This window comes from Stenella coeruleoalba (genome assembly GCF_951394435.1).
Source record: "Stenella coeruleoalba genome assembly, chromosome: 13".
NCBI classification, from domain to species: Eukaryota; Metazoa; Chordata; class Mammalia; order Artiodactyla; family Delphinidae; genus Stenella; species Stenella coeruleoalba.
Genome location: NC_137159.1, coordinates 39,196,854 through 39,212,143, shown reverse-complemented (window position 1 = coordinate 39,212,143; position 15,290 = coordinate 39,196,854). Strand labels below are relative to the sequence as shown.

General features: G+C 37.4%; 1 protein-coding gene across 9 annotated transcripts in view; it reads right to left on the bottom strand.

Moving 5' to 3' along the window:
* The window catches only part of PUS10 (pseudouridine synthase 10), a 66,737-nt gene that overhangs the window by 25,399 nt on the left and 26,048 nt on the right, over positions 1-15,290 (bottom strand). For 8 of the 9 annotated variants that reach the window (XR_013831137.1, XM_079941390.1, XM_079941387.1 and 5 more), the window contains 2 exons: positions 3,468-3,502; positions 130-241 (listed from right to left, as the gene is read on the bottom strand). Coding sequence is in view for 8 of the 9 variants with exons in the window: in XM_079941390.1 (XP_079797516.1) it covers positions 130-241; positions 3,468-3,502 (147 nt within the window). In the remaining variant the exon portion in view is untranslated. Of the gene's footprint in view, positions 1-129; positions 242-3,467; positions 3,503-6,272; positions 6,638-15,290 lie in introns of those variants that run through there. The other variant, XM_079941394.1, reaches the window with a different exon arrangement.

Below are 15,290 nucleotides of genomic sequence, written 5' to 3'. Positions count from 1 at the left end.
AAAATCTTAAAAATCCTTCATTGGATTATTGAAAGAGAAGATTCTTTTGGATAACCAAAACTCTGCCATTTAATGAAATAAAACTAGTAAAACCACAGAATAAAATTAAAAATGCTGATGACCCAATACCTTTCCATCAATGGGAACACCCAGTTCCTCTGAAAACAGGGGGTGAGTTATCCATTTGTAGGCTTCTTTTAGCTGAACTGTATCATTTCTTTCCAGCGACAGACTCTGCTTTCTGAATAACATAAAAATTAATTCACTGACATGAAAAGCTTCATTTTTATGAAAGAATTTATGTGATTATTAAAAAGTATATATTATTGAGTGCCTACTATGTCCCAGGCACTATTGTACACATTAGATAGAAAGCAGAGACCAAAGCAGACAAAAATTCCTCAGTTCATGGACCTATATTCTAGTAGAATCAAGAAACTGCTTTTTTTTAATGGCGTATAAGACAGTTTTTGAAGCTTCAAAGACAAAAGCATACAAATGAGGTTTTTCTGAGATAGAATTGCCAGATTCCAGGATTTATACATCAGAAGATGGAAAGGTGGAATAGAGAGGATTATTTATTGCTTAGAAACTACAAACTGTGTATTACAATAATCTCAGACCAAAAATGTTTGTATCTACTCTCTTCCTGATAATGGGGGCTTACTTTTGGGAAATCAATGTAAAAGCTGTACTTCTCTTTACTGGTAAAGAAGAAGTATCAAATCCTAAAGTATCAGTGTTCTAGAATGCTCATCAATTTAACAACATATAAATTTCTCAATAAATATTTTACATTCCCCCAAAATCTACTCATGAGCCAATAAATAGGTTTGGGGAAGTCCCAATTATGAGTTCTAGCTTTTAGTTTGTAACCTAAAATGAGATAGAAAGGAACTGAAGAAAAAGGAAAGAAAAACATGGTATGGTAATATTTAAACAGTCCTACTCTGCAGTATCACTATTAAACAGGCTGTATCATTCAAATAATTAAAACTTCAAATCAGTCCTATAGCTATTTACAGGACTGCTTTTAACAAGAGAGGTGTTTAGGCCAACTTGCGAATCATTTCTTTCAATGTCCTATTTTCACTATTAGAAAGGACAATATAGTCAATATCCATTGTAATTTAATTCCTCAAGACCAAAAGACACTAAGAATTACAGGTAGAAAACAAAAAATAATTTAGCTAATGGCTAAACTTAATTGATCTAAATACACACACACACACACACACACACACACACACACACAAAGACCACTGTCCCTCTAAAAAATGCAAATTAAGAAATAGTTGATCTACCCATTCTTATCCAGCTGAGAATAAATGGTTAAACAGAGTGCTTTCATATGCTTTGGGATTGTGGTTTAACAATGAAATACTCTGATAAGCCCTACATCTGACAAAAAAATTAAGTTACTTCCTTACACTTAAGAGCTTATTCAAACATTGAGCGTTTTAGCTTCATAAACTGTTCCTAGTTCTCTATCAGAAACATTTTAGAAATTTTCAGACTATCTTGATATTGTATCAACAGTTTAACTAATGATGTTTGCATAAAATAGCATCGCAGTTGAAAAGTAAATAATTAAGGTATGAGCACACATTTTAAAGAATAAAAAGGTGAAACAGAAAACACAAGAATGGAAAACCCTTTAAAAATTGTTTAGACTCTAGAGAGTACAAAGGATTGTAGCCAAAGCCAATCCTAAAAATGGATTAAAACATTACTCATTATATATTTAAGAAAACTGATACTTTAAGTCCCTCATGTCTCTGAAAAACATTTAAAGCACGTTAATCCAGTTTAAAAACTTCAACAGTAATTTTTTCCTTCCAGATTAAAGAGCTATAAGAAAGCGTTAAGAGACATTTTGGAAACCTTAACCTCACATTTAAGGCAAAAATATAATACTTAAAACTCCATATTTTCAATCCTGCAAGTTGAATGTGGCTAATAGCTTTTCTAATATAATTTAGGGTGAATGTTTTCACAAAGGTCCTTAGCTTATGGCTGATGGTCCTTTAGGGGAATCAGTAGTCATTAAGGTAAATTCAGTACCAATTTAATACTTAGTAACTGCATTTCCCTCTTTCCTCTGCTAGATAACTAATGATGAGGATATTAATTAGGATCACTTTTGCTATAGATACAACAGGATAACCATTCTAAAGCAAATATGAACCAAAATATCCAATACATTTTTTCCTAAATTCCTTGAATCAATTCTTTAACGGCAATTCCTCCACAACCTTTTGATATTAGAATGAACTAGGGACACTGAGAGAAAAGACTACTATTCTATATTTTTTTCTGTTCTAGTATCCTATATTGATCAGGATCTTTTGGAAGAACTAAGCTTAGTTTAAAATCCTTCAATAAGAAATAACAACAGCAAGCAAGATAGACGCAAACTGGAAACATTTAAAAAATAGCATGCTCTGACTTGACTATGCTAACAAATTTCTCATAGGATCAAATTTTATTATGCCAGAATCACAAGCATTTGAGACTAATTTAACATAACCTAACAGAACCCCCAAACCTTTAATAAATATGTGGTTATTACCCTTTTAAAAATGCAGATGTGAAATACAACACACACAAAAAAGCCAAATCAACTAATTTTCTATAAAACACCAAGTATGAGATTCTGATACAGAAATTTATACTTCTCTCTGTGGTTTTCTTTCCAGAGTACACAGGAAACTCCAGTAGTCACATGGTCCTTTTCATACTGGTATAAAATTTTTAATTTCAAAATCCAGAAAGCTCTGGGAAATTAAAGATTTTTTCCTTAACTCAGTTGGCAACCAAACTCTGACTTGAACATGTGAGGCTATTTATTTAGACTTTGTTTATCAAATTTATTGTGACTATTCATATATTTCACTGCAGAAATAGTAATGTTTGATTATATAGTACTATCCCAGACTCTGGAGGAGATGGGTATATTATATATGGTATTTATACTGCATTATATTTCTAAAGTCTAAAAAATTCTAAATTTCAAAACACATTTGGCACCAAGGGTTTCAGATAAAGGATTGTGGACCTATGTTTTCTATGTCTTATCTATGTATAAACTCACTGTTGTTCTGCCTTAACTAGGACTTTACTATGTATCTTTTATAGCATAATTAATTTTATAATTTAGTTTCTAAAACCAGTATAAAATGTGTTCCTTTAAAATAAGTTGCCAAACTACATGCATTTACATTCATGATAAATCTACCAAAAAAAAATGAGTCTGCTTTAATAGACTACTAATATGCTGTGCAAATAAACCAATTAAACAAGGTTAACACCTTAAATATACACAATAAAAATTTCCTCTTTGTGCCAATTTCTCTAGCAGCTAGTGAACTCCCTCTAAAAAAAGAGATAGTAGTAGTAAAAGTACTTTAAGAATCAGGTAGCTTATATTTAAAGGGTAGTAAAAATTCCCTACCTAAATTACTTACCCCATTTCCTGTTTTACCAGCAACCATGCAGCATGCTGTAGGCAATTTAGTCACACCCAGAAAGAAAAGGGAAAAAATGTTCATTGAAATTTGGTTCCAATATCATTAGTAAACTGCTTAAGTAATTGGCTAATCAAACTCTCCTTTTCAGGAGAGGAGTTAGTGTTCAGAAATGCAGCAATGACCTCAATCTCATTTAAAATCAGAAGTGAGGTAAGATGCCACTTTGTAGTGCTGGCTTGCTGTGGCCTATGAATTCAACAGTGGTATCCCCCTCCTCCCCACAGATTTCTATTTCTCATTAATGAGTTACAAGTGTTTTTTAATATGGGTAGCTTATATATATATATTTAAATATCTTACTATTTCATAGGGGAAAGTTCAAAGTAATTGAGGAGTACATACTATGTCTCCAAAGAAGGACTCAGTTTTTTTTGTTTTTTTAATAGAGCTAACATTTTTAACTCTAATTAATGATATCCACATGTAAGTGTTCAGGAGTAAAATGTGCTAATGTCTATAACTCACTTTGAAATACAACAAAAACTAAGATGGGTGGCTGGATAAATTGATAGGTATATAATAAAGCAAATAAAGAAAAATAGCAACAAGTATAGAATCTAGGTGGGTATATGGGTGTTCACTGTACAATTCTTTCAACTTTAATATAGTTTTGAAAATTCTCATAATTAAATGCTAGGGAGAATGTTCTGGGAAGGATTAATAAAAAACTGAAAAAGTTGCTAAAATGAAAACAATAACATTCACAATCATGGTCATTATGAGGATTAAGTGAAATTCATATAAAATGCTTTGCATGGTAAGTGTGTGACACTAAGATTTCTCAGTTTGCCATTAGACTCCCATAGCTTTCACCTTAAAGAAAGGTAATACATGGCCTGCCTTGTATATACAGCATTCTGTGAACATGACAGAAGCATACGTGTGTAAGTCAATAAAATGCCATAAGTAGTCTCTGCTTCTACATGTCACAAAAATGGCCAGTCACATCCACTTCAAGACCTGGAGAAAGAGAGGGACAGAGAGAGCAAGACACAGAGAGAGAGAGACAGGGAGACAAAGACAAAGAGAAAGAGACAGAGAGACAGAGAGAGAGAGAGACAGCTTTTGTTGTTCATATGTAGAACCCTGTCCTTTTAAACTTCAAGTGGCTGGTGGGGCACCAGAGACTGCTAAAGACTTAGGATCATTTGGAAACATTATGTGCATTACTTTGTTCAGACATGAGCCAAGCAGAATAAATTAATCACTAGCTAGGTAAGAACTAGAACTGTTCCCAATGCCTAAATGTCTCATCAGTACCTTCCGATCTGTTAGTTTGTTTACTTTGCTAGCTCAAACTAATACCATTTATAGCGCTGCAAGACCCCTTCCTTCTTGCCTTCCATTTACTCAAGCTCTCTCTGAAAGTGCATGGGCATGGTGTAATACACAAATTATGAGTTGTCAGAAGACCTGGCTTTAGGCTTTACCAGATTTCTGGCACTCTGTTTCCTAATGTATAAAATAAGAGAGTTAGACTAAGATGATTGTAATTTAAAATTTTCTGGATGGCTAAAGGTCATCATTAATGGACATTACTTAGTATACTGTTTTGTAACAGGGGCTATTAAGACTTATAGGACTTTGAGATCATAGAAAAAATAAATAATAAAAAAATAAATAAATCGACTAAAGTTGAAACCTTGTATTCAATGTTACCCCACCTTCCTTCAGCCTCCATACTTTATTTAACAGATCAATAAATACTTGTTTCCTCATCTGTAAAGGGATATTAATACTCCCCTTGCAGAGATATTATAAGGATTTAATGAAATTATGTATGTAAAGAATCAAGTAAGATTCCTGGCATGTACTTAATAAATGGTAACTATTACTGTCATTTTTGAATTAAAACCTTATCTGTATTTCACAAGTAATAAAATTATTATCCCTTTAAAGACTTAAAAGGCTTGATCCCTTTCCCTCATGTCCCAAACTGCTCTGCTATAAGTAGTTCTGGAACCTCCCTCATCAATGAAACCCTCATGGGTATCTGAGTTATAGAGAACTATCTGTCCTTTTTTTAAGGGAACTCAGACTCTTCTGTCCTTTTATGTTGACCTTTTTCTCTCCTCTTTTGAGGCAAACTCTGTTCCCTATGGTCACTTCCAGATGATGCCATCAAGTCTGTAATCTACCTGCCATCCTCTGATTATAAAGTAGGGTAGAACTGGAGGTTGCCAAGGGAAACCAGATTACCTTTGTAACATGTAAAATTAAATCAAATGTCTTCAGTACCTGAGATTTGTTAAAGGGTTTTTCCTTCCTAATCCTTTGCAGGCTCCCTGCTTAAGCATGCCAGCAGGTTGAACTGAACTAATCACACAGCAGGGGCTGGAAACCTGAATCCCAAAGTAGTCAGTGTTGCTCAATTATTCAATTTTTATCACGTGCTAATAATGCCTTGGACCTGCTTCTGCTGAGGAAAAAGAAGTACATTTCCCCCTTTCAGTCACCAAGATAATTTTAATAAATGTTCTTTTCCTTAGTGGAAAAAATTCATTCTCTAGAGTAAGCAATTTAATTCTTCCTCCCCAACAGAACCAAATGGCATTAAAGTTATCAAGTTTAATCAAATTTGATACCAAAGGCAGCATGTCACCTCCTGAAAATTCAGAAACCACAGAATTTAATCCTGGGCTCAGCTTTGTTAAATGGGGCAGTTGAATAACGTGCTTGCTAAAAGTGCTTGTGCACTCTGGCCATACACAGACATACAGACACACACACATAAGCATATACCTGTATACACACATCATGGAAACTCTATGCCTGGGAATTTTTTTTTTTTTTTCCTTTTTATTTTTTGGCTGCGTTGGGTCTTTGTTGCTGTGTGCGGGCTTTCTCTAGTTGTGGCGAGCAGGGGCTACTCTATGTTGCAGTGCACGGGTTTCTTGTTGCGGTGGCTTCTCTTGTTGCGGAGCATAGGCTCTAGGCGTGTGGGCTTCAGTAACTGCAGCAAGCAGGTTCGGTAGTTGTGGCCCGCGGGCCCTAGAGCATGTGGGCTTCACCAGTTGTGGTGCATGGGCTCAGTAGTTGTGGCTCCGGGCTCTAGAGTGCAGGCTCAGTAGTTGCAGCGCAGGGGCTTAGTTGCTCCGCAGCATGTGGGATCTTCCTGGACCAGGGACCGAACCTGTGACCCCTGCAATGGCAGGCGTATTCTTAACCACTGTGCCACCAGGGAAGTCCAGGGAATGGCTTTTAAGCTTAGAGTTCTGAGCTGGGGGTGCATCCAGCACCAAACTATGAGAGTGGGTTACAGTAAGGCCAGGGATTGAGGCTGATTCAATCAGAGGTGGAAGGAAGGAAGGAAGAACAGAGAGAGAAGGGGAGGAATTAAAAATGGCATGTTGTCACATATGGATCAATGGAACAGAATAGAGAGCCCAGAAATAAACCCACACACCTATCATCAATTAATCTTCAACAAAGGAGACAAGAATATAAAACGGGAAAAAGACAGTCTCTTCAGCAAGTGGTACTGGGAAAGTTGGACAGCTGCATTTAATAAATGAAGTTAGAACACACCCTCACACCATGCACAAAAATAAACTCAAAATGGCTTAAAGACTTAAACATAAGACATGACACCACAGAACTCCTAGAAGAGAGCATAGGCAAAACATTCTCTAATCGTACCAATATTTTCTTAGGTCAGTCTCCCAAGGCAATAGAAACAAAAACAAAAATAAACAAATGGGACTAATCAAACTTACAAGCTTTTGCACAGCAAAGGAAACCATAAAAAGAATGAAAAGACCACCTACAGAATGGGAGAAATTATTTGCAAATGATGCAACCGACAAGGGCAAACAGCTCATACAACTCAACAACAAAAAAGCAAACAACCCAATTGAAAAATGGGCAGAAGTCCTTAATAGACATTTCTCCAAAGAAGACATATGGATGGCCAATAGGCACATGAAAAGATGCTCAACATCACTAATTATTAGAGAAATGCAAATCAAAACTACAATGAGGTACTATCTCACACCGGTCAGAATGGCCATCTTAAAAAGTCTACAAATAACAAATGCTGTAGAGGGTGTGGAGAAAAGGGAACCCTCCTACAGTGTTGGTGGGAATGTAAGTTGTACTGCTGGAGAACAGTATGGAGGTTCTTCAGAAAACTAAAATTAGAATTACCATATGATTCAGTAACCCCCTCCTTGGCACATACCCAGAAAAAACTATAATTCAAAAAGGTACATGCACCCCTATGTTCATTAGCAGCACTGTTCACAATAGCCAAAACATGGAAACAACCTAAATGTCCATTGACAGATGAATGGATAAAGAAGCTGTGGTACATATATACAATGGAATACTACTCAGTCGTAAAAAAAGAATGAAATAATGCCATTTGCAGCAACATGGATGCAAGTATTATCACACTAAGTGAAGTCAGAAAGAGAAAGACAAATGCCATATGATATCACTTACATGTGGAAACTAAAATATGGCACAAATGAACCTATCTACAGAACAGAAACAGACTCACTGACATAGAGATCAGACTTGTGGTTGCCGAGAGGGATGGACTGGGAGTCTGCGGTTGGTAGATGCAAACTATTACATTTAGAATGGATAAACAGCAAGGTCCTACTGTATAGCACAGGCAACTATATCCAATCTCCTGGGATAAACCATCATGGAAAAGAATATAGAAAATCATGTCTATGTGTATAAAACTGAGTCACTGTGGTGCACAGCAGAGATTGGCACAGCATTGTGAATCAACTACACTTCAATAAAAAGAAAAAAAGGCATGTTGGGGAACTACAATTCAGTAAAGTTGGAGCTTGGGGTATGTATGTGTGTACATAAATGTGAGTAGGGGTTCAGAGACTAGAGATGAAACTGGAAAGGTCAGCAGATTTTGAGTGCCAAGCTAGGGCATGAATCCAAAGATTGAAACCATAACAGGAAGTGCCACATTATGTGTATACAAATTCCCATGGCAGCACATTTGATCTTCTATAATTGATCAAGTCACAATATAACCATCATATTCACACTATCGTTTTTCTTATGCGGTAGCTTAAGAGAAAAATAAAGTATTTCTTGTACAAAAATATTTCTTTATTATACATGGGAAAATACAGTGTGAAACAGGCATATGTTCAGAAAAATGTCAGAATGACTGTAAAAAAGACAATCCACTTCTCTCATATTTGTTGCCTATCTGGCCCTTACAGACACCTGAATCTGTAATTCCTGACAGAGGGAAACAAACACTAGACTCTAAACATTGTGTGAGCACTTTGCAAGGTGGCTTACCTCTCTGAGTCTTGGTTTCTCAACTATAAGATAAAGGGGCTCAACACTTCATTATTTGGGGGGTACCTCCTATGTGGTGATATCTTTACTGAGAAAACAGACCTGAAAGACTAGTTTCTGCCCATAAGGGAACTCGTGAACTAGGAGAGAATAAAGGTAAGTAAAATGATAATAAAACCATAATAATGATTAATAATATTAATACAAATAAAAATACAGAATGGTGGGGGCTGTGACAAGGACATATTCTGAGTGGACACTTAGGGCATCCTCAGCTCAGTCTTGGCATTAGAGTTATCAAGAAGTGACACCTAATCTGAGCTCTGAAGAATCAGGGATTGAGAATTAACTGGGTGAAGAGTGGGGAAAGTACATTCCAAATAGAGGAAACTGTTGTGCAAAGGTCACGGAGCATGAGGAAGGTTCTGGGAACTAAAGGTTAGTGGTCCCTAAAGAGCTGAGGACGTGTGGCTGCGAAGTGCAAAGGAGGAAGCAGGACTAAGGTCATAGAACTAGTGTACCCATGCTAAGAGGTTTAGATTTTACACTTAAGGCAATATGGTGCCACAGAGGATTTTAAGCAGTGGAGTAGCATGGTCACATTTGTCATCAGGAATGCTCACTCTGGTTGCAGTGGGAACTAGAGGAAGAAGATGGAACTAAGGGAAATGAAGACGTTTCGTAAACGAAAGCAGTAATTCAAGTAAGAAATAACACATATGGCAGTGGCGGTAGGAATGGAGAGGAGGGGGCAGCTGTAAGAGACAATAAAGACACAGACCAGCAGGACTTGGTGATCGACAGTGGTGCTGGGGTTTCTAAATTACCACTAATGCCCTTAAAACTCTGAAGTCTTTTGAATCCTACACATCTCTTGGACTCATTTATAATTACAAGGGTAAAGCAAATATAGACATGCACCAACAGGGAAATGACAATAGTTGTATGGGCAGCTATAAGTACTACGCCCTGCTCTTTCTTCTTCTCCCAACACACACACACACACACACACACACACACACACACACACACACACACACTCTTTTATGTATTTTTCTTGCATACAAATAGCCAGTTGGGAACTAGGCTCAATAATGATGTTAGTAACAATAGAAACTCTTATTCCCTCTTCCCACCCAGCAAAACTGCCTGAGCTTTCCTCCTCCTCCTCCCCACCCTGCAGTCTGCAACACTTTGAACATCTGCCCGCTCCTCACCTTGGGTCAGGTTTGGTGTCAGGAATGGTGGCAGAAAGAGAGGTAGGGAGAATATCCTCCTAGAACCCCTCTAGACTCTTCCACTTAGCTACCCCCATGTCTCCTCACCACCGTCACCTCCCTGCCACTCTTCTTTTCCCCAGAATCTCGGATGTCAGACCTGTGATGTAAAACTAACACACTGAGTCTGGATGTCTCTTTTGATAAATAAATGTTCTGTTAGCCATCTTTAAAAACCCACCCCAATCCTCTACATTTTCTTTCTCCACAGGGTTGAGAAAAACGAAAATGAAGCCAGACATTTTCTAATTTTCTGTTCTTTTTATATAACATGTTAAAAAGTATAGAACTGTTATTTACTGCGGAACGTAATTTTCTCTCTCTTTCTCTAAGGATATTATCTCAACCTCAAAGGTTTTGTGTTTTTCAGCAAAAAAAAAAAAAAAAAAAAAAAGTATGAGGGTCCCTGGGGAGCAGAGGAGAAGGAAAAACCTCCTTCCTCCCATTCCCCCTTTCTTCCTCTTACTCTGATCATTGGATAGATATAAATTGCCACTGCTGCTGCTGCTGGGAACCTGCGTAAGACATGCTGGATATGGTCCAGAGTGACTATAGTCAATGACAAATAACATTGTGTCCATGTGTGGTAGGCATATATTAGTAGACAAAACAGACACAAATCCCTGTCCTTACAAAATTTATAGTCAAACAGAAAACAAGCAAAATAAGTAAACAAATCACATGCTGTTTTATGTGATAAATGCAATGAGAAATGATAAATACAGTGGAGAAAAGTAACAGACAGGAAAGAGGAATGGAAGAAGAGCAATTTGCAATTTTAAACAGGGTAGTAAGGGAAAGCCTCACTGAGAAGGAAAAAAGATATGAAGGAGGTGAGGGAATAAGCCATACATATATCTGAGGGAGAAATATTTTAGGCAGAGAGAATAGCAATGCAAAGGCCCTGAGGCAGAAGTGTGCCTGTTGTGTCCAATGTGGCTGGAACAGTCAGGAAAGAGAACAAGTATCAAGTGATGAAGTCAAAGAACTAAGGTGCAGTGGTAGGGCAGGGCCAGTACAGGACCTTGTAGGCAATTAAAGGACTTTGCTTTTACTCTGAGGGAGATGGGGAGACACAGGAGGGTAAGCAAAGGAAGGACATGAATTGATTTACTTTTTAAAGTGGTAGGGGACAAGCATGGAAGCAGGGACAGCTTTTAGGAGGCTACTGAAAAAATCCAAGCAATTGCTCAACCTGCCTCTGGATAAAGGAAATGATTTTGACAGGTACAGCAAGGAGAAGGATTAGGGTCTTTTCCAGTCTTGGATCTCAATGCCTTCAAACTAACCCTTGTTCAACAGTCCTCAGCCCTTTTGCTGAAAGAATAAGTTGAGGCTTTAACAGCTAAAACCCTGTCCTAGGTCTTGGCTTGTAACCCTATGCCTCACTGTGCTGGATTATTCCCTTCCAAGAAGGAGCTCCCAGTGCACAGGTAGCAGGCAGGAGGTACCAGGCCCAGGCATCTCATCTGTGCCCTGCAGTACATCTCCACAGGCACTGGCCTTCAGAGCCAGAGGCTTCTAGATAGTCATCATGGATAAGAAGATCAAATAGTCCATCTTGATGGGATTGGGGAAGAGGGTACACTGAGGACAGACAGCTGGCATGCATAGACTGCAGGCCCCAGAAAAGTACTGACCATGGGATTCATAGTGGCCAGGATCCTGTATATAGCAGACTCAGTCTAGGGAGTTTTCTGGATTCCTACCTTGGACACAATATGGGTTTCAAGAAATCCAATGTAGGGCTTCCCTGGTGGCGCAGTGGTTGAGAGTCCGCCTGCCGATGCAGGGGACATGGGTTCGTGCCGCGGTCTGGGGGGGATACTGCATGCCGCGGAGCAGCTGGGCCCGTGAGCCATGGCCGCTGGGCCTGAGCATCCAGAGCCTGTGCTCCACAATGGGAGGGGCCGCAGCAGTGAGAGGCCCGTGTACCACAAAAAAAGAAATCCAATGTAACCATCAGAGCATAGGGCTGGCCTATGACAGCAACCTCCCTGGGAGAGCCTCCCACTCTTTCTGCTACAGATCAGGAACTCCATGCCTTTCATCCAGGCCGACCATCAGAAGTCTGCCAGTTCACATATCTAAGTCACTTCTGTAAACTTGGCCTGTGGACAAAATCAGCCACAAAGAAGATCCAAAATACCAAGTGGGCCAGTTCTTCTATCTACATTGGGGTTCTGCTCACAAGCACACATGAAGAGACACACAATAAATATGTAAAAAACAAAGATGCAGCAAATACGTATGTGTACGTACAGATGCAGATATATATATGTATGTATATATGTGTGTGTATGTGTGTGTGTGCGTATATATACATATATATATATATAGATAGATAGATAAAAACATACCCATAAGGCAGAAGGCAGAATATTCTATTCAAAGAAGATTTCAAGAAACATAGCTGATAAGTACATGCATTTTCAAAAAAATTAAATTATTAAATCTAGATCAGTGGTTCTCAAACAGTTTGGTTTCACGACTTTTTACAGTATTAAACATTTTTGAGAACCCAATATAGCTTTTGTTTATGTTGGTTATATCTATCAATATTTATAATATTAGTAATTAAAACTAAAAAATTTAAAAATATTAATTCATCTAAAATTGATAACAAAGTAATAAATCTACTACATGCTAACATTTTTAAAATATTATATTTTTCAAACAAAATAATTTAGAAGAATGGCAATGCAGTACATTTTTGCAATTTCCTCAGTATATATCTTAATAAAAGATAGCTGTTTTTTCATATCTGCTTCTACATTCAATTTGCTGCAATAGTACATATCATGTAGCCTCTGGAAAACTCCACTGTATACTCTTGAGAGGATGAGAATGAAAAAGGCAAATAATTATATATATTATGAAAATACTTTTGGCCTTATGAATCTCTTGCAAGGACACCTAGTAGTCCCTACACAACACTCTGAGAACTACTGATGTGACTGAAATGAACAATTTTGAAGAAACATACAAATAATTAAAATTTGACTCAAGATGAATGAACAAACCCATATAGACCAATAACCTTCAACAGAATAAACAGAAAAAGTAATAAAGATCTCCCCTTAGTACTCCCTAAAATGTTTTCTTAAGTGTAGTCTACCAGAACTTCAAGAAACAGAAACAGATTACTCCTTTGTTGCTAAAATTTTCCAAAGACAAAAGATAGAAAGCCTAAATTTGCACAAGCCTCTTAGATAGCCTCATCCACCAGAGGGCAGACAGCAGAAGCAAGAAGAACTACAATCCTGCAGCCTGTGGAACAAAATCCACATTCACAGAAAGGTAGACAAGATGAAAAGGCAGAGGGCTATGTACCAGATGAAGGAACAAGATAAAACCCCAGAAAAACAACTAAATGAAGTGGAGATAGGCAACCTTCCAGAAAAAGAATTCAGAATAATGATAGTGAAGATGATCCAGGACCTCGGAAAAAGAATGGAGGCAAAGATAGAGAAGATGCAAGAAATGTTTAACAAAGACCTAGAAGAATTAAAGAACAAACAAACAGAGATGAACAATACAATAACTGAAATGAAAACTATACTAGAAGGAATCAATAGCACAATAACTGAGGCAGAAGAACGGATAAGTGACCTGAAAGACAGAATGGTGGAATTCACTGCTGCGGAACAGAATAAAAAAAAAAAAAGAATGAAAAGAAATGAAGACAGCTTAAGAGACCTCTGGGACAACATTAAATGCAACAACATTCACATTATAGGGGTCCCAGAAGGAGAAGAGAGAGAGAAAGGACCCGAGAAAATATCTGAAGAGATTATAGTCGAAAACTTCCCTAACATGGGAAAGGAAATAGCCACCCAAGTCCAGGAAGCAGAGAGAGTCCCATACAGGATAAACACAAGGAGAAACATGCCAAGACACATAGTAATCAAATTGGCAAAAATTAAAGACAAAGAAAAATTATTGAAAGCAGCAAGGGAAAAATGACAACATACAAGGGAACTCCCATAAGTTAACAGCTGATTTCTCAGCAGAAACTCTACAAGCCAGAAGGGAGTGGCATGATATACTTAAAGTTATGAAAGGGAAGAACCTAAAACCAAGATTACTCTACCCAGCAAGGATCTCATTCAGATTTGATGGAGAAATCAAAAGCTTTACAGACAAGCAAAAGCTAAGAGAATTCAGCACCACCAAACCAGCTCTACAACAAATGCTAAAGGAACTTCTCTAAGTGGGAAACACAAGAGAAGAAAAGGACCTACAAAAACAAAAACAAAACAATTTAGAAAATGGCCATAGGAACATACATATCGATAATTACCTTAAACATGAATGGATTGAATGCTCCAACCAAAAGACACAGGCTTGCGGAATGGATACAAAAACAAGACCCATCTATATGCTGTCTACAAGAGACCCACTTCAGACCTAGGGACACATACAGACTGAAAGTGAGGGGATGGAAAAAGATATTCCATGAAAATGGAAATCAAAAGAAAGCTGGAGTAGCAACACTCATATCAGATAAAATAGACCTTAAAATAAAGAATGTTACAAGAGACAAGGAAGGACACTACATAATGATCAAGGAATCAGTCCAATAAGAAGATATAACAATTAATATATATACACCCAATGTAGCAGCAGCTCAGTATATAAGGCAACTGCTAACAGCTCTAAAAGAGGAAATCGACAGTAACACAATAATAGTGGGGGACTTTAACACCTCACTTATACCAATGGACAGATCATCCAAACAGAAAATTAATAAGGAAACAGAAGCTTTAAACGACACAATAGACCAGATATATTTAATTGATATTTATAGGACATTCCATCTAAAAACATCAGATTACACTTTCTTCTCTAGTGCACACGGAACATTCTCCAGGATAGATCACATCTTGGGTCACAAATCAAGCCTCAGTAAATTTAAGAAAATTAAAATCATATCAAGCATCTTTTCTGACCACAACACTATGAGATTAGAAATCAATTACAGGGAAAAAATGAAAAAAACACAAACACATGGAGGCTAAACAATATATTACTAAATAACCAAGAGATCACTGAAGAAATCAAAGAGGAAATCAAAAAATACCTAGAGACAAATGACAGTGAAAACACGACGATCCAAAACCTATGGGATGCAGCAAAAGCAGTTCTAAGGGGGAAGTTTATAGCTATACAAGGCTACCTCAAGAAACAAGAACAATCTCAA